The sequence below is a fragment of the Oncorhynchus mykiss genome, chromosome 18, assembly GCF_013265735.2.
Source record: "Oncorhynchus mykiss isolate Arlee chromosome 18, USDA_OmykA_1.1, whole genome shotgun sequence".
Classification (NCBI taxonomy): domain Eukaryota; kingdom Metazoa; phylum Chordata; class Actinopteri; order Salmoniformes; family Salmonidae; genus Oncorhynchus; species Oncorhynchus mykiss.
Genome location: NC_048582.1, coordinates 9,423,380 through 9,448,843, shown reverse-complemented (window position 1 = coordinate 9,448,843; position 25,464 = coordinate 9,423,380). Strand labels below are relative to the sequence as shown.

At 48.4% G+C, this 25,464-nt stretch overlaps 1 protein-coding gene across 3 annotated transcripts in view; it reads left to right on the top strand.

Annotated features, from left to right (window-relative positions):
* Positions 1-25,464, top strand: part of LOC110495568 (neurobeachin-like protein 1) — a 73,674-nt gene that overhangs the window by 28,018 nt on the left and 20,192 nt on the right. Inside the window, exons 9-33 of one of the 3 annotated variants that reach the window (XM_036951728.1) lie at positions 1,675-1,866; positions 2,481-2,628; positions 2,990-3,096; positions 3,465-3,554; positions 8,028-8,111; positions 8,228-8,326; positions 8,681-9,255; positions 9,593-9,725; positions 9,873-9,992; positions 10,118-10,424; positions 10,977-11,062; positions 11,200-11,289; positions 11,554-11,740; positions 11,826-11,959; positions 15,277-15,436; positions 15,937-16,039; positions 16,242-16,401; positions 17,422-17,580; positions 17,866-18,025; positions 19,121-19,209; positions 20,114-20,692; positions 22,486-22,661; positions 24,387-24,546; positions 24,759-24,887; positions 25,232-25,411. In XM_036951728.1, the coding sequence (XP_036807623.1) occupies positions 1,675-1,866; positions 2,481-2,628; positions 2,990-3,096; positions 3,465-3,554; positions 8,028-8,111; positions 8,228-8,326; positions 8,681-9,255; positions 9,593-9,725; positions 9,873-9,992; positions 10,118-10,424; positions 10,977-11,062; positions 11,200-11,289; positions 11,554-11,740; positions 11,826-11,959; positions 15,277-15,436; positions 15,937-16,039; positions 16,242-16,401; positions 17,422-17,580; positions 17,866-18,025; positions 19,121-19,209; positions 20,114-20,692; positions 22,486-22,661; positions 24,387-24,546; positions 24,759-24,887; positions 25,232-25,411 (4,407 nt within the window). Of the gene's footprint in view, positions 1-1,674; positions 1,867-2,480; positions 2,629-2,989; positions 3,097-3,464; positions 3,555-7,282; positions 7,388-8,027; positions 8,112-8,227; positions 8,327-8,680; positions 9,256-9,592; positions 9,726-9,872; positions 9,993-10,117; positions 10,425-10,976; positions 11,063-11,199; positions 11,290-11,553; positions 11,741-11,825; positions 11,960-15,276; positions 15,437-15,936; positions 16,040-16,241; positions 16,402-17,421; positions 17,581-17,865; positions 18,026-19,120; positions 19,210-20,113; positions 20,693-22,485; positions 22,662-24,386; positions 24,547-24,758; positions 24,888-25,231; positions 25,412-25,464 lie in introns of those variants that run through there. The other 2 variants (XM_036951729.1, XM_036951730.1) reach the window with 2 other exon arrangements.

Here is a 25,464-nt window from a genome sequence, read left to right as displayed (position 1 = left end):
TATAACCACCCTTTAAACTGTAGCAGGACATTTAGTGGTATATAACCACCCTTTAAACTGGAGCAGGACATTTTAGTGGTGTATAACCACCCTTTAAACTGGAGCAGGACATTTAGTGGTATATAACCATCCTTTAAACTGGAGCAGGACATTTAGTGGTATATAACCACCCTTTAAACTGTAGCAGGACATTTAGTGGTATATAACCACCCTTTAAACTGTAGCAGGACATTTAGTGGTATATAACCACCCTTTAAACTGGAACAGGACATTTAGTGGTATATAACCATCCTTTAAACTGGAGCAGGACATTTAGTGGTATATAACCACCCTTTAAACTGTAGCAGGACATTTAGTGGTATATAACCACCCTTTAAACTGGAGCAGGACATTTAGTGGTATATAACCACCCTTTAAACTGGAGCAGGACATTTAGTGGTATATAACCACCCTTTAAACTGTAGCAGGACATTTAGTGGTATATAACCACCCTTTAAACTGGAGCAGGACGTTTAGTGGTATATAACCATCCTTTAAACTGTAGCAGGACATTTAGTGGTATATAACCACCCTTTAAACTGGAGCAGGACATTTAGTGGTATATAACCATCCTTTAAACTGTAGCAGGACATTTAGTGGTATATAACCACCCTTTAAACTGGAGCAGGACGTTTAGTGGTATATAACCACCCTTTAAACTGTAGCAGGACATTTAGTGGTATATAACCACCCTTTAAACTGGAGCAGGACATTTAGTGGTATATAACCACCCTTTAAACTGTAGCAGGACATTTAGTGGTATATAACCACCCTTTAAACTGGAGCAGGACATTTAGTGGTATATAACCATCCTTTAAACTGGAGCAGGACATTTAGTGGTATATAACCACCCTTTAAACTGGAGCAGGACATTTAGTGGTATATAACCATCCTTTAAACTGGAGCAGGACATTTAGTGGTATATAACCACCCTTTAAACTGTAGCAGGACATTTAGTGGTATATAACCACCCTTTAAACTGGAGCAGGACACTTAGTGGTATATAACCACCCTTTAAACTGGAGCAGGACATTTAGTGGTATATAACCACCCTTTAAACTGGAGCAGGACATTTAGTGGTATATAACCATCCTTTAAACTGTAGCAGGACATTTAGTGGTATATAACCACCCTTTAAACTGGAGCAGGACATTTAGTGGTATATAACCACCCTTTAAACTGGAACAGGACATTTAGTGGTATATAACCACCCTTTAAACTGTAGCAGGACATTTAGTGGTATATAACCACCCTTTAAACTGGAGCAGGACATTTAGTGGTATATAACCATCCTTTAAACTGGAGCAGGACATTTAGTGGTATATAACCACCCTTTAAACTGGAGCAGGACATTTAGTGGTATATAACCACCCTTTAAACTGGAGCAGGACATTTAGTGGTATATAACCACCCTTTAAACTGGAGCAGGACATTTAGTGGTATATAACCACCCTTTAAACTGGAGCAGGACATTTAGTGGTATATAACCATCCTTTAAACTGTAGCAGGACATTTAGTGGTATATAACCACCCTTTAAACTGGAGCAGGACATTTAGTGGTATATAACCACCCTTTAAACTGGAGCAGGCCGTAGAAAGCGTTTATGAAGGCTCCCTCCCTCCCTCCCTCCACAGCGTAATGCTCTACTAGCCATCTCCCCAGCCACCATGGAGGTTCTGCTGCGTGTGCTGGGGGACTATGAGGGGGGAGACATGGACGGGGAGGACTGGGACAGTGAGGCTCCAGACCGGAAGTCCCTGCTCACCCTGGGCTGTCTGAGGGAGGTGGTCCACTCCCTCCTGGCCAGCAGCTCAGACCAACGCCAGGTCACTAGAATTATATATATATTTTTTTAACATGGATTGGTTTTCTTTTCCCAGCTCAATAAATTGCAGTTAACAATAGTTTAGGAACTTTCACAAATCATAGTTAAAAAAAATCAAATCATTCATGATAGTAATAGAATACAATTTCATATTTATGTAAACAGGTCAGTGCTTTTAGAGTGACCAGGGGTGAGAAGTAGTGTGTATGTGTGTATACTGCTATACAAACAGGTCATAAAGCATGATTTACATTATTCATTATTAACGTTGGTTTCTGCATGTGACTGACGAGGCTTCTTCTTTACAAACTGGGATACTCTTTTTGGTTCCCAGAACAATGTTCTGGAGTACTGCCAATTGGTCTGAGGAGGAGGTCACAGTCACCAGCACAAACCAAGATAAAGTTAGAGTCGATGCTATCTCTTCAGACAACGTCATTTATACTCACACTATTTAGGGTGTTGTTCTGACAAGAGCCAGATGGTTGACTTTATAATGTTTTTATCTTCAGATTTTTTAAATAATATGTATATTGTTGATTTCAATTGGCTGATTCAATTTGCTAATGTAGCTTATTTGAAGTGTAATAAAATAACATTAATTCATTCATACAGGTGGAGATCGGCTCGGTGCTGGAGAACTACTTCAAACTGCTCAACTCTGATCCGGCGGCAGCGGCCGTGCAGCAAGGGGTCAAAGGTCATAAGGTGCTGGGCCGCCACTGGGAGAGCCGCTTCGTAGCGCTGCAGGTGCACATGCTAGGTGAGTGACCGAACCCGGATTGTCATGTACGCCACAAAGCTGCAATAGCCCACTGAGCTAAAGCCTAGGCATTAGCTCAGGAAGCTAACGCAAGTCTTTAAGTCTCAGACAAGGTTACTCTTTATACCAGTGTGGTTTACTGAACTACTTACATTACCACTAGCACCTAGTATAGGTTGAGTATTGACCACTGTCACCTGACTTCTGATTTCCATGATTTATGAAGCACTTAGAGAGAGGCCTTTATAAATAGTTTATGAAGGCTCTCGCTCTCTCTCTCCTCCTCTCTTTCTCTTTCCCCTTATCGCTCTCTCATATCCCATTCCCCTTTTTCTTCTTCTCCTGTGTCTGTGACCTCCAGACACTATCAGGGATATGTTCCTGTGTTCGGACCGTCCCGTCCTGCAGGCCATCTTCCTCAACAGCAACTGCTTCGAGCACCTGACACGCCTCCTACAGAACAGCAAGGTATGGTCTCGCGCAGCCCTGGCACAAAGGACGTTGAACATGAGGATTGGGGGGGGGGCACGTCTTAGCCTACTGTTTATTGTGTGTGTTTTTCCTCAGCGTATCAAGGTAACTCTGTCTAGGAAGCATAGTGTTACCTTACACTGTGCGTGAGCCTTTCAATACAGGCTCACTGTGCATGTTATGACACTTAGTGCTGGAGCACTTCGGTACCACTAACCCCCCCCCCACCCAGCCCCTCTGTGAGTCACAACCTTTACCTTCTGACCCCCATCCACCACTCTTTTCTCTCTCCCTCACCCTGCCCCCCCCCCCCCCCCCCCCCCCCCCCCCCACCACCACGTCCTGTTGTTGGTTCAACTCTGCAGCTGGTTAATGCTAGGTGCACGACAGCAGAGAAGGACCAGAAAGATTTCACCAACAGGTTACTGACAGTGACAGGAGAGAGTGACACCCAGGTATACTGCCACCCTGTCACCACCGTCACTCACGCCACCACCGTCACTCATACTATCGTCACCGCCATCCCCGTCAATATGGCCACTCCATGACAAGATGTACATCTGTGCTGCCCTGTAGTCAGAACCAATCAATCAATCAATCAATTAAGCAGTCACTCAATCAAGCAGTCAATCAATAAATTAAGCTGTCTCTCAAGCTGTCATTCAATAAATTAAGCAGTTACGAAATTAAGCAGTTACTCAATCAATCAATCAATCAATTAATCTGTCTATCAAACTGCCAATAAATTAAGCTGTCAATCTGTCATTCAATCAATCAAGCAGTCTATCAAGCTGTAATTCAATCAATCAAGCAGTCTATCAAGCTGTAATTCAATCAATTATTAAGCAGTCTTTACAGTAACATTTGTCTGAAATTACTTCAAAGTAACTTTTACAGAATGTAGCCCTATCTCCAAAAGGCACCAACATCACCTGCAGTGTGTGGTCAAACCGTCCCCCCTGTTCAGTGTTATTCACCTGGCCTCCCCTGCACTCACACACACTCACTGGTACCCTTTTTAATGTAGTTTTGCAGTGTTCTCTTGACATACAGTGGTCTGTAGTGTGTCTCTTGGTCTGTAGTGTGCTTTAGTCACAAAGACTCACCTGTAGTGAATCATCTGTAGGCAGACACTCACCTGTTGGTCTGGTTATCATGCGGCCAGGTGATTTCACACACTCTACAAAGTATTCCTTTGTAGTCAGGCAGAGTTTGAGCACCTGTAATCCGATACTCCGACTCTGTGTAAATGGCCACCCATGGTTACCTGGTTACCTAGCAACCTGACCACAGTCAGACCTATGCTGTCTCCTCTCCTATAGGTCAGCTGTGGAATTAATGAATGAAGATGAAATACTTTATTCATTCATTTTCCTTACAGTCCACAGACATGTCTTGTTTCATTACCCAACCTGAGAGAGAGACACACACACACACAATGAAAGATTGTTGGGCCAGTAACCGAAAGGTTGGTGGTTCGAATACTCGACCCGTGAAGGTGAAAAATCTGTCTGTCTCCTTGAGGAACGTACTTAACCCTAGTTTTCTCCAGGGGTGCCTTACTACTATGGCTGACCCTGTAAAACAACACATTTCACTGCACCTTTTTGTTGTTGTTAACTCAACAACAAAAAATTATGTTTGGCAACTTTGTTTATTTTCAGCAAACTTAACATGTGTAAATATTTGTATGAACATTACAAGATTCAACTACTGAGACACAAACTGAACAAGTTCCACAGACATGTGACTAACAGAAATGGAGTAATGTGTCCCTGAACAAAAGGGGGTCAAAATCAAAAGTAACAGTCAGTAACTACATTGCATCTCCTCATGGACTGCACCGGATTTGCCCGTTCTTTCTGTGAGATGTTACCCCACACTTCCACCAAGGCACCTGCAAGTTCCTGGGCATTTCTGGAGGGAATGGCCCTAACCCTCACCCTCCGATCCAACAGGTCCCAGACGTGCTCAATGGGATTGAGATCTGCGCTCTTCGCTGGCCATGTCTTGCAGGAAATCACACACAGAATGAGCAGTATGGCTGATGGCATTGTCATTCTGGAGGGTCATGTCAAGATGAGCCTGCAGGAAGGGTACCACATGAGGGAGGAGGATGTCTTCCCATCCCTGGACCCTCCACCTCCAAATCGATCCTGCTCCAGAGTACAGGCCTCTGTGTAACACTCATTCCTTCAACGATAAATGCGAATCCGACCATCCACCCCTGGTGAGACAAAACCGTGACTCGTCAGTGAAGAGCACTTTTTGCCAGTCCTGTCGGGTCCAGCGACTATGGGTTTGTGCCCATAGGCGATGTAGTTGCCAGTGATGTCTGGTGAGAACATGCCTTACAACAGGCCTACAAGCCCTCAGTCCAGCCTCTCTCAGCCTATTGCGGATAGTCTGAGCACTGATGGAGGGATTGTGCGTTCCTGGTGTAACTCGGGCAGTTGTTGTTGTTGCCACCATCCTGTACCTGTCCCGCAGGTGTGATGTTTGGATGTACCAATCCTGTGCAGGTGTTGTTACACGTGGTCTGCCACTGCGAGGACGATCAGCTGTCCATCCTGTCTCCTTGTAGAGCTGTCTTAGGCGTCTCACAGTACGGACATTGCAATTTATTGCCCTGGCCACATCTGCAGTCCTCATGCCTCCTTGCAGCATGTCTAAGACATGTTCATGCACATGAGCAGAGACCCTAGGCATCTTTCTTTTGGTGTTTTTCAGAGTCAGTAGAAAGGCCTCTTTAGTGTCCTAAGTTTTCTTAACAGTGACCTTAATTGCCTACCGTCTGCAAGCTGTTAGTGTCTTAACAACCGTTCCACAGGTGCATGTTCATTGTTTATGGTTCATTGAACAAGCATGGGAAACAATGTTTAAACCCTTTACAATGAAGATCTGTGAAGTTATTTGGATTTTTACGAATTATCTTCAAAAGACAGGGTCTTGAAAACAGGGCGTTTCTCTTTTTTTTTGTTGCTGAGTTCATGTGAAACATCAAATAACTGTCAGTGCACGCATTAAAACCCCCATGACGCATTAAAACCCCCATGACGCATTAAAACCCCCATGACGCAGTAAAACCCCCATGACGCATTAAAACCCCCATGACGCATTAAAACCCCCATGACGCATTAAAACCCCCATGACGCATTAAAACCCCCATGACGCAGTAAAACCCCCATGACGCAGTAAAACCCCCATGACGCATTAAAACCCCCATGACGCATTAAAACCCCCATGACGCAGTAAAACCCCCATGACGCATTAAAACCCCCATGACGCATTAAAACCCCCATGACGCATTAAAACCCCCATGACGCATTAAAACCCCCATGACGCATTAAAACCCCCATGACGCAGTAAAACCCCCATGACGCATTAAAACCCCCATGACGCAGTAAAACCCCCATGACGCATTAAAACCCCCATGACGCATTAAAACCCCCATGACGCATTAAAACCCCCATGACGCATTAAAACCCCCATGACGCATTAAAACCCCCATGACGCATTAAAACCCCCATGACGCATTAAAACCCCCATGACGCAGTAAAACCCCCATGACGCAGTAAAACCCCCATGACGCATTAAAACCCCCATGACGCATTAAAACCCCCATGACGCATTAAAACCCCCATGACGCATTAAAACCCCCATGACGCAGTAAAACCCCCATGACGCATTAAAACCCCCATGACGCATTAAAACCCCCATGACGCATTAAAACCCCCCATGACGCAGTAAAACCCCCATGACGCATTAAAACCCCCCATGACGCAGTAAAGACTTAGAGTAGACTTGTTGGTTTACAGAGCAAAGCTACAGTACAATGAGAAGAACTAATCAGCTAGTTGTCCTGTCGTGGAGTGGTCTCTCGTTCTCTCTTGTTGCTACCCATCATTCATTCATTTTCCTTTTCCTCGTGTCATTCTTCTACCCTCTTCTGTTTCCTCCCTTATGACATCTTCCCCTCCCTCCCCCCCTGTTGGTTTTCTCTGCTGGCGTCATGTGGGTTTCCAAATGGAATGCTGTCACCTCATCTGTCTTGTGTTACCATGGAGATCGTGGCTAGTGTCTTGATGGACGTCCATGGCCAAGGTGGTCTGAACATCTGTCTGAGATATATATATATTTCTGTGGGTTTTATTTTCTGTTTATTTTCTTTCACCACGGACAGATCCTCTCCAGCCGGTCCGAGACACACTGAATGTTGTACACTCTGTTAAAGGGAGAGAAAAGAAAGATTTGGAGAAGGGCAGAGCTGGACAGAGGATGTGTGTGGGTGAGGGTGTGTGTGTGTGTGTGTGTGTGAGAGGGTGTGTGTGAGGCTGAGCCAGTGTGTCTGTCGACAAGAGGAAGCGTTGCTCCTCCGTGTGTGTTGGTGTTCCTCTGTGTGAAGGAGAGAGGAATATATATTCTTAAGATATTGTGTTTTGGTGAGCCCTCAGAGCTTCCTGCTCCAGAGAGTACTGTGATATTAGTGAGACAATGACTCTTGACGGGAAAGTGCCATTTTTCCTGGTGTTGTCTGGAGCAGAAAGGCCTGACGTGTCTGTTTCCTCTTTATATCAAGGGCAATAAGAGCAATGAGCACTTACACTGCAGCTTCTGTCCACGAATAATCAGACACTAAACCTCTGCAGTGATTACACACACACACACACACACACACACCAACAGCCTCCTTTTATTCCTGCGAGTGGAGTGAGGTATCATTAAGCATGATGTCAATGTTATATTCGTAGAATGATGATCATTAAATAATGATTTGATAAAAACGAATCATTCATTTTGTTTGCATGAAGGCAGGGATAAAAAGGGGCTAGTTTCACTCACGTACAATCCTGCACACACCTCCCTGAGAGGTTAAGGAAATGGGGATTGGCTCAGGAGAAAGATTGACAGGTCTGATATCGTCTCAGGTGTTTCAAGGGCGACTGGACTCTCTCGCCGTGGCAACCATCAAAGCCCTGACGACGGTGATGCACAAGTCACCTGCTGCAAAGGTGAACCACACACACACACACACACACACACACACAAAACCCTTCCAACATATCCATATATATATAGACTGATCCACACAAACAGTATTGCTAACAGTTTAGTCCCGCCCCTACAGGAGGTGTTCAAGGAGCGGATTGGCTACACTCACCTGTTTGAGGTTCTGGTCTCCCTGGGCCAGCCCTCCAGACACCTGCTGAAGGAACTGATGAATATGGTGAGAGATTCCCTCGGTCACTGGAGTTCTTCTCATATTAAAGTACAACCTATTTCCCATAGTAGACTACTTTTGACTGGATTTTACACTAATTTTTAATGCCACTGTAACACAAGGCATATTGCTTTTTTAATTTAAGGCCTTAAACCAAAATGCAATCACAAGCCTTCTACTGTCTATACACTGATTATGGGAATATTGTCTTCTGGCTCATAGTCACAGGAGCATCACTCTACATGGAGAATAGGGTTGCATTTGGGACATTAAACCCCCTGTATCTCTGTGCACCTACCCGCTATGTGTCATGTCTGCCCACTCTCCCTCTCTCCTTCCCCGCCCTCACCTCCCTCTCAGGCTGTGGAGGGTGAACACAGCTCGGTGGGTATCCTGGGCATCAGTAACGTGGAGCCCCTGCTCCTCCTCATCCAGTGGCTCCCAGAGATGGACTCTGCTGAGCTGCAGGTGTTCACTGCCGACTGGCTCCGCCGCCTCTGCTGCATCAACCGACAGACGCGCGCCACCTGCGTCAACGCCGCCATGGCCGTGCGGCTCCTCGCCACCCTTGGGCACCACGCTCGCCTGCACCGGGCGTGCGCTGAAAGCCTTGTCAGTTTGCTGGGGTCGCTGGGGAGCCAGTCGCTGAGCGGCGGTGAGCTCCTCCAGTTACTCAGGCTTCTGAGGCCGCTGGAGCCCGGGCAGGCTCACCCGTACGTGGGCCCGGTGTTGAGGGCGGTCCTGGGCATGGTGCGGAAGCAGGGTCTGGAGAGCGCCATGCAGTACTTTGATCTGTCGCCCAGCATGGCTGGCATCGCCGTGCCGATGGTGATGCGCTGGCCGGGCCCCGCCTTCAGCTTCCTGGCCTGGCTCTCATTGGACCAGGACCAGCAGGGACTGCCTGGCAAGGGAGACAAGAGGAAGCAGCTGTACAGGTGAGAGACGGAGGGTGAGAGAGAGACGGAGGGTGAGAGAGAGACGGAGGGTGAGAGAGAGACGGAGGGTGAGAGAGAGACGGAGGGTGAGAGAGAGACGGAGGGTGAGAGAGAGACGGAGGGTGAGAGAGAGACGGAGGGTGAGAGAGAGACGGAGGGTGAGAGAGAGACGGAGGGTGAGAGAGAGACGGAGGGTTGAGTGACCTAGGGAGAGGGATGGATGGAGGTGGATGAGGTAGAGATGGTGGTCGAGGGAGGGAGAGGGACGGAGAGACAGGAGGATGGGGAGAGACAGGTTAAGAGTGTGTAACGTGCTCTGTTGTCTGTTCCTCTGTAGTTTCTTCACCCCGGGAGGAACGGGCTTGGAGGCCTTCATCAGTTCAGCAGGGGTACTGGTGGTTGCCGTGTGCACCAAGAAGGAGTACATGACAGTGATGCTACCAGACTACTCTTTCTGTGACTCACTCTGGGTGAGTGACATCACTTTTCTGTAGGCATGACTGTGTCATAGAATTAAACATAGACCACTAGAATAGATATGTCTCCATGCTCTGTATGGCTGGCTGCCGACAGGGTGAATTGTGGGAGATTGAATCTTGTGTGTGTTCTGCCCACAGCACAGTATAGGTGTAGTCCATGTACCGGGGAAGAGGCCATTTGGACAGAGTCTAGTTTACATCTATGTAGATGGACAGCAGAAACTGTCAGCACCACTCAAGTACCCAACCATGACAGAGGTGAGAGTTACCATGAATTACATTGTGTGTGCGCGCGTGTGTTGTTTATATAATTGTACATTTGTGTGTATGTTTTTGCCCGTGAGCTCATATTCAGTTCCCTGACTGTGTTTTTGCCCCCTCAGCCTTTCACCTCCTGCTGCATCGGCTCAGCGGGCCATCGGACCACCACGCCACCACCCTCCCAAATCCCAGACCCCCCCTTATCCGGAGCGCCCCCTTCCGCCCGCTCCTCCCTGGGGGGCATCCTGTCGACCCAGGGCTGGGGGAGCCTCCTGGGGGGCAAGCCTGAGTCGGTCACCAAGTTGATCTCTGCGGGGACGCAGGACAGCGAGTGGGGCAGCCCCACCTCCTTGCAGGGCCAACTGGGTAACGTCATGGTGTTCCACGAAGCACTGCAGCCCAACCACGTCAAGGCCCTCTGCAGCCTCGGTGAGAGAGATGGGGAGAATCTAAATAGCATTTCCTTGATTCCTCGCATCCTCTCTTCTCGCCTCTGTTTCAACCTACTGGATGAAAAGGTCAGGAGGGAGGGACCTCTGATGTTCTCATCCAAATGGGTTTTGAGGAGGAGGCGACGAGAGAGAACGCAAGGAATCAGGGAAATGCAGTTGGGTTTCTCCCATAGAACTATTTTAAAATGCATCCCTGAACGATCCTTCCTCCCTTCCTTGAGATAATCTCGATAATCCCGATAATCTGACCGGGATTGGATTATTGAAGCCAATGGACTCCATTGATTCTCTCCCTGAAGTGTGCATCCTCTTCATGATTTTACAGGCATTAGATTGATGTGAGCATTGGCTGAGAAACTTTCCACCATATTTTTCACACCTCTTCATTTCTGTTGGAGTCTCGTCAATCAGATGTTGTCAGAACAGCGATTTCTTCAAAGGAAGGAAGGATGCGTTTCATGAGCATTGGAACACGGCCAGGGTTATAGTCATGTTATCTTATCTTTGGTTGGTTTCCTTCTCTTCTCAGGGCCAAACTGCATTTCTCCTTTCAAGACCCAGGAGGCGGAGCTCGGTGACCTCACAACTAAACTTCTGCTGCACTACTCCCCCAAGGTGATTGGACTAGGCTACTGTCAGTCATTTACCTCATTACGCCACGCCCATGCTTTATTATTACAGTCATGGATGTTAATGACTTGTCAGTTGTGACAGGCGGTGTAACAAGGAAATATGTCTCCTGGTTCCTACAGGCTTGTCGGAACCCCATCTGTTTGGACCTGTCCCCCAACCTCCTCCATGGGCGTCTGACTGGGAACAAGGTTGTCAACTGGGACATCAAGGTACGATTTAACAACGACAACATATTCTCCTCATTTTATTGTTGAATATTTGATTGGATGGTTGATGGGTGGTATGTAGTGTAGAGGTTACATAAGTCAATCAGTAGCTGCAAGATTGCTGGTTCCAATCCCGGCTAGGCAATAGGGTGTCTTGGGGGATGGTTACAGGGCAAAATTATATTCAATGCCGTCTCTGATTATTTCCCCTTTCTGATTCAGCCTCTGGTTAATTTTCCCCTTTCTGATTCACACTCCTGTGTTCAGGATATGATCAACTGCGTGGGAGGTCTACCTGTCCTCTTCCCCATCCTGGAGCAACTCACCCTGCTGACCCCTGAGAACCACACTGCTGCCGACCCCACGGGGTCAGAGTTCATCAGCCCCACCCCTGACGCGGCCACCTCTCCTGGGGACGGGGACTGGGTCATCCTGCCCTCCAACAGGTCCTCGGGTGAGTCCCCAACACAAAACATGTTTAGCTTTAGGTGATAATACAAGCATTACAGTTATTGAACTGAACTGACTGTGTGTTTCAGAGGCGCGTCTGGAGAAGAACCTGGTTGCCACCTTCCTGCTGGTGCTGAAGCACTTCCTGCAGCGTCACCCCATCAACCAGGAGAGCCTGCTGCACTCCCATGGAGTAGCCACCCTGGGGGGACTGATGCAGAAGGTTTAGACACTCTGTTAACGCTTTTTGTCTGCCTGTCTCTCTCTCCCTCTGGCTCTTTCGTTCTCTTTGTTCATGTAGATGGTAGTAAAGTGAGTATGCATAGATAATAAACAGTGAGTAGCAGCAGTGTAAAAAAAGGGGGGGGGTTGTCAATGTAAATGGTCCAGGTTGCCATTTGCTTAATTGTTGCAGAGGGAGGTGTTCAGTCCCGGGGTCCTTAGCTTAGTGATGAGCTTTGTGGGCACTAGGGTGTTGAACGCTGAGCTGTAGTCAATGAACAGCATTCTCACATAAGTGTTCCTTTTGTCCAGGTGGGAAAGGCCAGTGTTGGAGTGCAATTGAGATTACATCATCTGTGGATCTGTTGGGGCGGTATGCAAATTGGAGTGGGTCTATGGTTTCTGGGATAATGGTGTTTATGTGAGCCATGACCAGCCTTTCAAAGTTCTTCATGGCCACCGAAGTGAGTGCCACAGGCGGTAATCATTTAGGCAGTTTACCTTGCTTCCTTGGGCACAGGGACTATAGTGGTCTGCTTGAAACATGTAGGTATTACAGATTCGGTCAGGGAGAGGTTGAAAATGTCAGTGAAGACACTTGCCAGTTGGTCCGCGCATGCTTTGAGTACACGTCCTGGTAATCTGTCTGGGCCTGCGGCCGTGTGAATGTTGAACTGTTGGCTACGGAGAGCGTGATCACACAGTCGTCCGGAACAGCTGGTGCTCTCATGCATGCTTCAGTGTTGCTTGCCTCGAAGCGACCATAAAAGGCATCTAGCTCGTCTGGTAGCCTCGCGTCACTGGGCAGCTTGCAGCTGGGTTTCCCTTCATAGTACGTAAAGGTTTGCAAGCCCTGCCACATCCGACGAGCGTCAGAGCCAGTGTAGTAGAATTCAACTAGAGAGAGAGAGAGAGTAGATGACTAGAGAGAGTAGATGCAAATCAATTTATAACACTTTTGACATGCATTTTTCTGGATTTTTTTGTTCTGTCTCTCACTGTTCAAATAAACCTACCATTATAGACTGATCATTTCTTTGTCAGTGGGCAAACGTACAAAATCAGCAGAGGATCAAATACTTTGTTCCCTCACTGTACGTACGGTCACTGTGGGGGGGGACGTCGTCGATGCACTTATTGATGAAGCTGGTGACAGGTGGTATACTCTCAATGCCATTGGATGAATCCTGAAACATATTCCAGTCTGTGCTGCAAAACAGTCCTGTAGCGTAGCATCCGCGTCATCTGGCCACTTCCGTATTCAGCAAGTCACTGGTACTTCCTTCTTTAGTTTTTGCTTGTAAGAATTATGATCAGATGTGCCAAATAGAGGGCGAGGGGGAGCTTTTGTATGCGTCTCGGTGTGTGGAGTAAAGGTGGTCTATAGTGTTTTGTGACATGCTGGTAGAAATGAGGTAACATGGATTTAAGTTTGCCTGCATTAAAGTCCCGCCCACTAGGATGAGTATTTTCTTGTTTGCTTATGGCCCTATACAGCTCTGTGAGTGTGGTCTTAGTGCCAGCATCAGTTTGTTTGTAAATGGACTGCTACTAAAAATATTTGTTTTTATTTTATTTTACCTTTATTTAACCAGGTAGGCAAGTTGAGAACAAGTTCTCATTTACAATTGCGACCTGGCCAAGATAAAGCAAAGCAGTTCGACAGATACAACGACACAGAGTTACACATGGAGTAAAACAAACATACAGTCAATAATACAGTATAAACAAGTCTATATACAATGTGAGCAAATGAGGTGAGAAGGGAGGTAAAGGCAAAAAAGGCCATGGTGGCAAGGTAAATACAATATAGCAAGTAAAACACTGGTATGGTAGTTTTGCAATGGAAGAATGTGCAAAGTAGAAATAAAAATAATGGGGTGCAAAGGAGCAAAATAAATAAATTAATTAAATACAGTTGGGAAAGAGGTAGTTGTTTGGGCTAAATTATAGGTGGGCTATGTACAGGTGCAGTAATCTGTGAGCTGCTCTGACAGTTGGTGCTTAAAGCTAGTGAGGTAGATAAGTGTTTCCAGTTTTAGAGATTTTTGTAGTTCGTTCCAGTCATTGGCAGCAGAGAACTGGAAAGAGAGGCGGCCAAAGAAAGAATTGGTTTTGGGGGTGACTAGAGAGATATACCTGCTGGAGCGTGTGCTACAGGTGGGAGATGCTATGGTGACCAGCGAGCTGAGATAAGGGGGGACTTTACCTAGCAGGGTCTTGTAGATGACATGGAGCCAGTGGGTTTGGCGACGAGTATGAAGCGAGGGCCAGCCAACGAGAGCGTACAGGTCGCAATGGTGGGTAGTATATGGGGCTTTGGTGACAAAACGGATTGCACTGTGATAGACTGCATCCAATTTGTTGAGTAGGGTATTGGAGGCTATTTTGTAAATGACATCGCCAAAGTCGAGGATTGGTAGGATGGTCAGTTTTATAGTTTATCTATATTATATTATATATATTATCTATCTTGGTAGATGGTCTACAGTTTATCATTAGGTATTCTACCTCAGGCGAGCAATGCCTCAAGACCTCCTTAATATTAGACATTGCGCACCAGCTGTTATTGACAAATAGACACACCTCCACCCCTCATCTTACCAGACGTAGCTGTTCTGTCCTGCCGATGCAAGGAAAACCCAGCCAACTGAATATTACCCGTGTCGTCGTTTAGCCACGACTCGGTGAAACATAAGATAATACAGTATGTAATGTCCCGTTGGTAGGACAGTCTCGTGCGGAGGTCATCCGGTTTATTCTCCAGTGATTGCACGTTGTCCAGTAGAACGGATGTTTGAGGCGGGTTACCCACTCGCCAACGACTCTCACAAGGCACCCCGATCTCCGTCCCCTGTATTTCCGTATTATTTTCACGCGAATGACGTGGATTTGGGCCTGGTCTCGGAGAAGCTGTATATCCTTCACGTCAGACTCATTAAAGAAGTAATCTCCGTCCAGTTCGTGGTCAGTAATTACTGTTCTGATATCCAGAAGCTATTTTTGGTCGTAAGAGACGGAACCAGCAACATTTGTACAAAGTAAGTTGCGACCAATGATAAAAATAACACAAAATATCACAGTTGGTTAGGAGCCCGTGAAACGGCGGCCATCCCCTCCGGCGCCGTTATCAACTCTCTCTGGCTCTTTCATTCTCTCTGTCTCCTCTTTCTCTCTCTCGCCTGTGCTCTCTCAATCTCTTTCCACTCTCTCTTTCTGTCATTCTCTCTTGCTCTCTTTGTCTCTGTCATTCTCTCTCTACTCTCTCCTCTCTTATTGAGTCTCTCTCTTGGCGTGTGTGTGTTTCTCTCTGTGTAGCTGCCTGCCAGTCTGGTGGATGTGAGTGTCTTGGTGTCTGCTCAGCTCCTGGTGGAGCAGGTTACCTATGAAAAGAACCAGCAGCTGCTGCAGCAGCTCCACACACACCTTCTGTTCAACTTCAGCATCTGGAACCTGGGAGACTTCCCCCTGCGCATCGGTGAGCACCTGGGACCATGGGTCTGTGTGAGGGGGGTTCACGTGTTAGTCGATATGAGAGTGTGATTGGTTACAAATCCAGGAACAAGTTGAAGTTTGTTCCACCTGAGCAAGTCAGAGACCACTATAATGACACACCACATGTGTTTGATGGACCCTTTTTGTCTACTTCTAATGCCACCTTCACATGCTAGTCGGAACTCTGAGGTTTCGGACTTCCTAACTGGTTGAACGTGGCACGTGTATAACTTCAACCAGTTAGCCAGTCGGAAATTTCAGAGTTTCCTAGTTCCGACTGGACCGTGAACGCGGCATAATGCCTCTTAAGGGGAGAGTAATCCAAAAGTAACTGACAGTAATCAAATTAAATTAGTTTGGGTAATCCAAAAGTTCTGTTACTGATTCCATTTTTTGGGCAGGTAACTAATGGATTACTTTTAGAATGTAACCTATCCATCCCTGTGTGTGTGACTCTTGTCAATCTTTCTCGTGGTGATGAAGGTCACATCCAGTACATGTCCACCGTCATCAAAGAAAACAGGAAGCAGTTCCGGAAGAAATACGGAGTTCAATTTCTACTGGACACCATTCGCCTTTACTACGGGTGGGACTCCATCTCCCAGAATGCTTAGCTTCTGGTTTTTACTCATGATTCATAATTGTCCTACTCTAGCTCCATCTGTTACATGAGATGTATGTATTGTAATAACTGTACAAGTTCTACAGTCAACTTGATTTCTCATAAAATAATATTTATGTTAAACGTGTTTTTTTTTTTTTTTAATAAGTGATTCTAAATCTGTCAGTAAGAGTGTCAGCAGGGAGGGAGATATTAGTGAAGACGACAATCAGACCATCCGATCGTCCCTCTGCGGCCTCCTGAAGTATTACATCAGCAAGGGTATGACCCAGGAGGAGATGCACAGCATTCTGGGATACATCGCCGCCATCGGAGACGAGGAACAGGTGAGGGATGGATGGAAGGGAGGAACGGACAGATGACGGGTCCATGACTTGTCAGAATCTTTGTCTCTGTTACAATATTAACACTAATGAAGCCATGCATCGTATCATGGATTAACATGGATAAAGCAGATGTCCTGTAGTCAGAGGACTCCACTCCATATGAGTAACATTGAAGATGAGATGGTTAATAGACTGGCTATTACCCGATGTGGAAGACCGAGTGCAATTCAACCTCTCTCACTTATTGACCCTCTCTGAATAAGCCCAAGTTGTCTTCAATATCCATGTACTGGAATATCACTTAGAAATCCTATGAGGACCATTGCTGTGGTGCCTATGAGGGAACAGCTGCCTGCTCTGTGCCTGGCACAGTGGTGAGGCTGTGTGTTTCCAGCCTGCGGCTACACTAAGGACAGCCCTGGTCTCTGGCCTGCTGGTTACCTAGGCCTCTGGAAGAAAGCCCCTAATAGCCTTCAGCTGGCTGCTCTGTTTAACTGACTGCGGCAGGCCTCTGTCTCTCAAGGCCCAGCTTCCCATCCACTCACTTCACACAGGATTTATACGCCTGGCATTCAATGAGGATCTGTTTCCTGTGTGTCCGTGTCCTTCCTCTCTCCCTCCTTTTCTCCAGCTCTTTTTCCTGTTTGTCTTATCCTCTTACATAGGTTTCTATACACGGCCTGTGACATCATGGCATGTGACATATGCTCACTGCAATGTCAAGTGTTCATCCTCCACAGTTTGTCTTCTCTCCATCCGACCCATTATTAGGCTGTTCAGTCCCTGAAACCACACTCGTCATTTACTTGCGCTCTCCACTTAATTCAATCCTAGTGTGTGTGTGTGCGTCTTGGTGGAGTTGCTAACTTTGTGTGTGTGTGTGTGTGTGTGTGTGCGCGCCTTGGTGGAGTTGCTAACCGTGTGTGTGTGTGTGTGTGTGTGTGTGTGTGTGTGTGTGTGCGTGTGTGCGTGCGTGCATGCTCCTTGGTGGAGTTGCTAACCGTGTGTGTGTCCCTCTAGCTGTGTGGAGTGATAGAGTTGCTGCTCAGTCTGCTCCAGACCAGTGCTGCCAGGGACCAGCTTTTCCTGCTTCTGTTTGAGCCGGGGGCGGCCGACTCCTGCTACGCCCTGCTGCTCAACACCAAACACTCAGACCGCCTCCGAGAGCTCGTCTTCAAGGTGAGGGACCTCCTCACACGTACCAACACACACACACGGGAATGTTCAAGTGTTGTGGTTTTGACGACTTCCGAGTTTGTGTTGGACACGGAGAACTTACTGGCCTAGAAATGTTCTGGATTTAAAAAATAATAATTTTTAATTACTTTGAAAATGTGGAGTAGGTTATGTTGTGCAGATGAGTCAATACTTTCACGAGGTAGTATACAAGACCCTTCTCTTTCAGACATTGAATGCTGCTAATGTAACATCATTTAATGGTCTTTGCCGTGTGTGAGAGTCCAGATGTTTGACCGCATGCTGCACTGCGACCGTGTCTATGAGAAGAACAAGCAGAGGCTGAAGCTGAGGGAGGTGGGATACTCTGGTCTCTCCCTGCTCTTCTCTGACCTCCACGTCACCCCCTCCCTCGTCAAGAGCCTGCTCAACCAGGTGCTCCACACAGGTGGGTGACGGTGTCCCTCCCACCCCTTCTCTCACCCTGCCAGTGTCCACCACACCATTCAGATATGTTTCTGGGGACTAGATCACTATGGTTGGAGGCGGCTCCTTCAACAGCCAATCATCAACATGGTTTTTCAATTCAATAAAAAAATGTTTTTATTTATTTTACCTTTATTTAACCAGGCAAGTCGGTTAAGAACAAATTCTTATTTTCAATGACGGCCTAGGAACAGTGGGTTAACTGCCTGTTCAGGGGCAGAACGACAGGTTTGTTACTAGTCCAACGCTCTAACCACTAGGCTACCCTGCCGCCCCCAAATAGTTACTGTGTCCGAAGGGTAATTCATTGGCAACTTAACAAATACATACAAAACAGCAAACAAATTCAATTAGTAAAAGGCAATACAAATGTGTTTGGTGATTTAAAAAATAAAACATCTATATATATATTTTTTTTACCCAAGCAATATCTACAGTAACGCAGGTGAAGTGGTTTCATTTCATTGGCCAATAAAAAAGAATGAGAACTGACTCCGCTTCACCCAGCTGTCCCTATAGACCTTTGTAGATGTGGTGTTCAGCCCTTGCATAGTTTTGATTGGCTGGCTCTACTCCCATGACTCCATTGGAGTTTGATTTAGTGGCCAATCAATGAAGCGTTGAGTGTTAATTGATTGGCGGGAGTGCGGCTGAAGTTGGAGGGAGTGTAGACTGCAGAGAATGGCTTCCTCTCTATAAATAAATGACTGAATGAATGGCTGGAGAGAGTCAGGGCGGTTCTGCAGTGAGGTTTGTATGGGCAAAGGGCAGGAAATCAATGTTTCTCCAGTGTACTTCAGGTTATTGTTTTACCCATTCAGCTATATGGACAGATCAATCAGGGTTATGTTCAGCTGGGAGAAAACGTTTTCAAACAGTGAGGTACTTCCTGAACATGCTTTTCTTCCGTTGAGAAATGTTTTTATACGGTGCGCCCTACTGAACATGATCCAGTATTATGGTGTGGCCCAACAGGTAATATGAGATTCAGTCAATGTGTACTCGACTAAATTATATGGCTATGGCTTATCATGTTGACCTTTGACCCCCCCCTTAGATCATGTGGTGAGCTACAAGGACCTTATGGCCCTGGTCCAGCTGACTCACCGGGCCGGGCCCAGCGTACGCCTGCTCGTGTGCAATAGGGTGAGGGAACAGAGCACACACACTAAGTTATTAAAACGACACACATACCCGGTTCTCAGGGTAGAAACAGACATCTTCCTACATACCAGATGTTGATATCCATAATAATTAAATCACTACATCAACCATAAATGGATGATATTACTTTGAAATCTTTGAAATGAAGGCATTATAGAAGGGATTATAAACTTGTGCTAAAATATCTGGTTTTGATCTTCCTAAAACTCCATCCCCCCTCTCTATCCATCCCCCCTCTCTCTATCCATCTGCCCTCTCTCTATCCATCCCCCCTCTCTCTATCCATCCCCCCTCTCTCTATCCATCCCCCCTCTCTCTATCCTCCCTCTACTCTTCCCCCTCTCTATCCTTCCTCCTCCCCCTCTCTATCCCACCTTCCCCCCTCTCTATCCTTCCTCCCCCTCTCTACCCCCCCCCCTCTATCCCCCCTCTATCCTTCCCCCTCTCTATCCCCCCTCTATCCTTCCCCCCTCTCTATCCCCCCTCTATCCTTCCCACATCTCTATCCTCCCTCTACCCTTCCCACCTCTCTATCCTTCCTCCCTCTCTCTATCTTTCCTCCCCCACCTCTCTATCCTTCCCCCCCTCTTTATCCTTCCTCGCTCTCTCTCCCCTTCCCCCGCCTCTCTATCCTTCCTCTCTCTCTCTCCCTCACTATCATTCCTTCCCTCCCTGCATCCCTTGTTCTTTCTCCATCCCCCAAAAAAGATTAAATCATTGATGACATAAATAAATAACATAAGCATAATACTACATAATACTACATAATACTACATAATACTACATAATACTACATAATACTTGAATAATAAATAACAGGTCAGTAATGTTGAATGGACAATAATGAATACTTGGGTAGTAATACTACTGCTCTCTCTCCCTCTAGCTGTACCAGCTCCTCCAGTCCCAGCAGGACGCGGCGCGGGAGATCTCCAGACAGCTGTGCTGGCAGGAGACCCTGATGAGGCTGTTCCTGCGCTCCCCCTGCGAGGGCGGCCCGGGGCGGGGCGACGCTGCCAGCACCTGCAGCCTGGACCTCAGCCGGGGCAGCGGCAGCCGCCTAGAACTGCCCCTGGAGAGGAGGGGCCGAGCAGGCAGCGCCGGGAGACTGGTGGATGAAGACCGCCTCAGCATGAGCTCCAGAAGATCAGTGGATAGTCTTGAAAATGGGGATGTGCTTTCGCTTCTGGACACGCCCGTTAGTCAGATTGGGGAGGGCCTGTTGCTCAAGCCCTGGGCGTCTGGGGGAGGGAAAGCAGGGGGGTTGAGTTTGGACCTGTCCCACATGAGTGCCTACGAGGGCGGGGAGAGCGGCAACCAGACGCCGGGGAGCATGGTCAGCACGCCATCGCCGCTGGAGGCATCAGTCAAGGCCTTCCCAGATGCCTCGGCGGCGTCCCTCACCGAGGACAGCTTCCTGTTCAGCGACAACATGTCGTTGGGGGAGTCGTTCAGCTGTGCTGAGGTGAGACACCTGTCTATAGTGGTTTCCTCTCCTCTTCATTGTAGCTAGCCAGTCACAGTGGCTGTATATCAATAGATAAAAGTGGTTTCCTCTAGGTGGTTTCCTAAAGGCCCTAGGAAGTCTGACTAGTCACAGTGACTGTATATCAGTTGTATAAATTGTCTTCCTTTCCTTCAGCTGCTCAAATTGGATATTTGAAAGCTAATTCCTGGTAGGGATCCAGATTACCCTATTGGGGGCTTGTGTATCCACCCTATTGGGGGCTTGTGTATCCACCCTATTGGGGGCTTGTGTATCCACCCTATTGGGGGCTTGTGTATGCACCCTATTGGGGGCTTGTGTATCCACCCTATTGGGGGCTTGTGTATCCACCCTATTGGGGGCTTGTGTATGCACCCTATTGGGGGCTTGTGGATCCACCCTATTGGGGGCTTGTGGATCCACCCTATTGGGGGCTTGTGGATCCACCCTATTGGGGGCTTGTGGATCCACCCTATTGGGGGCTTGTGGATCCACCCTATTGGGGGCTTGTGGATCCACCCTATTGGGGGCTTGTGGATCCACCCTATTGGGGGCTTCTGTATTCACCCTATTGGGGGGCTTCTGTATTCACCCTATTGGGGGGCTTCTGTATCCACCCTATTGGGGGCTTGTGGATCCACCCTATTGGGGGGCTTCTGTATCCACCCTATTGGGGGCTTGTGGATCCACCCTATTGGGGGCTTGTGGATCCACCCTATTGGGGGCTTGTGGATCCACCCTATTGGGGGCTTGTGGATCCACCCTATTGGGGGCTTGTGGATCCACCCTATTGGGGGCTTCTGTATTCACCCTATTGGGGGCTTGTGGATCCACCCTATTGGGGGCTTGTGGATCCACCCTATTGGGGGCTTGTGGATCCACCCTATTGGGGGCTTCTGTATTCACCCTATTGGGGGCTTCTGTATTCACCCTATTGGGGGCTTCTGTATTTACCCTATTGGGGGGCTTCTGTATTTACCCTATTGGGGGGCTTCTGTATTTACCCTATTGGGGGGCTTCTGTATTCACCCTATTGGGGGCTTCTGTATTCACCCTATTGGGGGGCTTCTGTATCCACCCTATTGGGGGCTTGTGGATCCACCCTATTGGGGGCTTGTGGATCCACCCTATTGGGGGCTTGTGGATCCACCCTATTGGGGGCTTGTGGATCCACCCTATTGGGGGCTTGTGGATCCACCCTATTGGGGGCTTGTGGATCCACCCTATTGGGGGCTTGTGGATCCACCCTATTGGGGGCTTGTGGATCCACCCTATTGGGGGCTTCTGTATTCACCCTATTGGGGGGCTTCTGTATCCACCCTATTGGTTTCCACTGTGGTGCCAGAGTGTTCCTATGTCCCTCAGGTCCTCTGATCCCCCACAGACTTATAAAGAAATATAAAGCTATAAAATGTCACTGCCTCACTAGGGAGCCACCTCTCCCTCTCATCTATAGATGGGGACAATCTCAATTTGCGTTTCCTTGGCTCCTCGCGTCCTCTCTCCTCGTCTCCTTCTCAAAACCCAGTGGATGAGAAAGTCAGAGGTCCTTATGTTTTGAATGGGTTTTCAGAATGGGGTGGGGAGAGCGGACACGAGTAGTCAAGGTAATGCAATTGAGATTCTCCCATGGGACTGTCGTCAGTAGGGCCAGACATGGGGGGGTCAAACCACACCATGGAGGCTGGGGGTGGGAGGGAACCCCCTCTGTGTTTGTCTATCTGTACCTGGATGTGACTCTCACTGACTCCCTCCTCTCTGTCTCCCCCTAGCGGACGGAGGAGGAGCTGTCTCGCATGCTGCTGGAGATCGTGCTGTGCGTAATGTGGCGAGGCGTGGAGGGCTCGGACGATGCCGCCTGGCTGGAGCGGGGGCAGGTGTTCTCTGCCCTCACCAAGCTGGGCACTACCAACGAGCTGCTGCTGCCTGTGGACCACATCAAGCTCAGGTGGACACACTGGCAATTTTTACGTTTGATTTATTTCATTCTCAGTTGACAAGACTGAAAATATGCAGAATGCACAGTTCCATTTAGACAACAAACACGAGATATTACGTTCAATTAAAAAGGTTCAGTCTCACAAAGATATTAGTTTAAAAAGACCCATTTTGTTACAAAAAATGATTGAGGAGGAGTAGGAACCAGCCTGCAGGGTGATGTGACGACTATAGTGAGGAGTAGGAACCAGTCTGCAGGGTGACGTGAGGAGTAGGAACCAGTCTGCAGGGTGACGTGAGGTGTAGGAACCAGCCTGCAGGGTGACGTGATGAGTAGGAACCAGCCTGCAGGGTGACGTGAGGAGTAGGAACCAGCCTGCAGGGTGACGTGAGGAGTAGGAACCAGCCTGCAGGGTGACGTGAGGAGTAGGAACCAGCCTGCAGGGTGACGTGAGGTGTAGGAACCAGCCTGCAGGGTGACGTGAGGAGTAGGAACCAGTCTGCAGGGTGACGTGAGGTGTAGGAACCAGCCTGCAGGGTGACGTGATGAGTAGGAACCAGCCTGCAGGGTGACGTGAGGAGTAGGAACCAGCCTGCAGGGTGACGTGATGAGTAGGAACCAGCCTGCAGGGTGACGTGAGGAGTAGGAACCAGCCTGCAGGGTGACGTGAGGTGTAGGAACCAGCCTGCAGGGTGACGTGAGGTGTAGGAACCAGCCTGCAGGGTGACGTGATGAGTAGGAACCAGCCTGCAGGGTGACGTGAGGAGTAGGAACCAGCCTGCAGGGTGACGTGAGGAGTAGGAACCAGCCTGCAGGGTGACGTGAGGACTGTAGTGAGGAGTAGGAACCAGCCTGCAGGGTGACGTGAGGAGTAGGAACCAGCCTGCAGGGTGACGTGAGGAGTAGGAACCAGCCTGCAGGGTGACGTGAGGAGTAGGAACCAGCCTGCAGGGTGACGTGAGGACTGTAGTGAGGAGTAGGAACCAGCCTGCAGGGTGACGTGAGGACTGTAGTGAGGAGTAGGAACCAGTCTGCAGGGTGACGTGAGGAGTAGGAACCAGTCTGCAGGGTGACGTGAGGACTGTAGTGAGGAGTAGGAACCAGCCTGCAGGGTGACATGAGGACTGTAGTGAGGAGTAGGAACCAGCCTGCAGGGTGACGTGAGGAGTAGGAACCAGCCTGCAGGGTGACGTGAGGAGTAGGAACCAGTCTGCAGGGTGACGTGAGGAGTAGGAACCAGTCTGCAGGGTGACGTGAGGAGTAGGAACCAGTCTGCAGGGTGACGTGAGGAGTAGGAACCAGTCTGCAGGGTGACGTGAGGAGTAGGAACCAGCCTGCAGGGTGACGTGATGAGTAGGAACCAGCCTGCAGGGTGACGTGAGGAGTAGGAACCAGTCTGCAGGGTGACGTGAGGAGTAGGAACCAGTCTGCAGGGTGACGTGAGGAGTAGGAACCAGCCTGCAGGGTGATGTGATGACTATAGTGAGGAGTAGGAACCAGTCTGCAGGGTGACGTGAGGAGTAGGAACCAGTCTGTAGGGTGACGTGACGACTGTAGTTGTGGCTGTTCAATGTGTTTAGTGTTCAGTCACATCAGTCTTGAAGCGGGGGTCTGGTTCTCTGGTGTTTATTCATATTTTGTTTGTCTCTCTCTCTTAATTTCCTCCACTCCTCTGTTGTCCTTCTTTCCTCTCTTTCTATCCCCATCTCCCACCCCTCCCTCCCTCTCACCCAGTCTGATGGAGAGGATGCTGGAGTGGGCTGTGACTGACAACCGGGAGGCCACGGCGGCCATGTTGCCCCAGCACACCGAGAACGCTGTGCGGCTGCTCCACGTTGTGCAGGACTTCCTGCAGGCTGAGGGCCTGGTCAACCCCACCCTGTGGACAGAGAAGGTATTGTTATTAGGAGTAGCGACATCTTTGCCAGTATGTGTGAATGTCATAGTTCAGTGATTTGACATATGAAGACATTTGTTACATTAAAAGCAGTCTATTGCCTAAGAGTGACTGCAATCCACAATTAGGCTTTGTTAAATAATTATAAACCAATTGAGTAACACAAGCCATGTTAGAGGGGATTTGATTCATTGATTGTTTTCTTCTAGGTCCTGGAGGAGACAGTGACTCTGATGGACAGTCTAATGGTGTGGTACTCGTCAGGGGCCCAGTGGCTGCAGCTGTCTCAGGTGGGCCTGAGGCTTCTGTTGGGCTTCATGGCCCAGGAAGACCCCCAGGTGAGAAGCTGTCCAGTGTCACATACACACACTCTTACATGTACATTTGAGTAATTTAGCAGATGCTCTTTTCCAGTGGAACTTAGTCAGTGGGTTCAACTGTACACTTCATACCTCTACTTTCAGTCTACCGGTGGTACTCAAACCTTTTCAGCTTAGTCCGCCTTGAGGGCGACCCGCCTCACACGAAGTCTCATAGAAGGCACTATAACCCTCTATCACGTACCCCCCCTCCCTCCCCTCACTACCAGGTGTCACATCTTATTCAGGATGCTAGTCTTTATATGAATGTTTTTATCACCTCCAGATAAGCTGTGTATGTAAGTGATCTCCTCTCCTGCCAGGTGTGTGCCTTGGCCACAGCTAAGCTGAACGGCATCCTGCAGACCAAGAGCGTGGAGACTCAGGACGAGGCGTGTTACCTGCTGGGCAAGGTGGAGGGCATCCTGAGACGCTCTGTAGGGGGGCAGACAGAGGAGACCTATATGTGCCTGGTGCCCCTGCTCCGCACGCTGCTCTCCAAGGTACACACTCACGCGCAGGCACATACACACATCCACGTGCAGGCACACACACA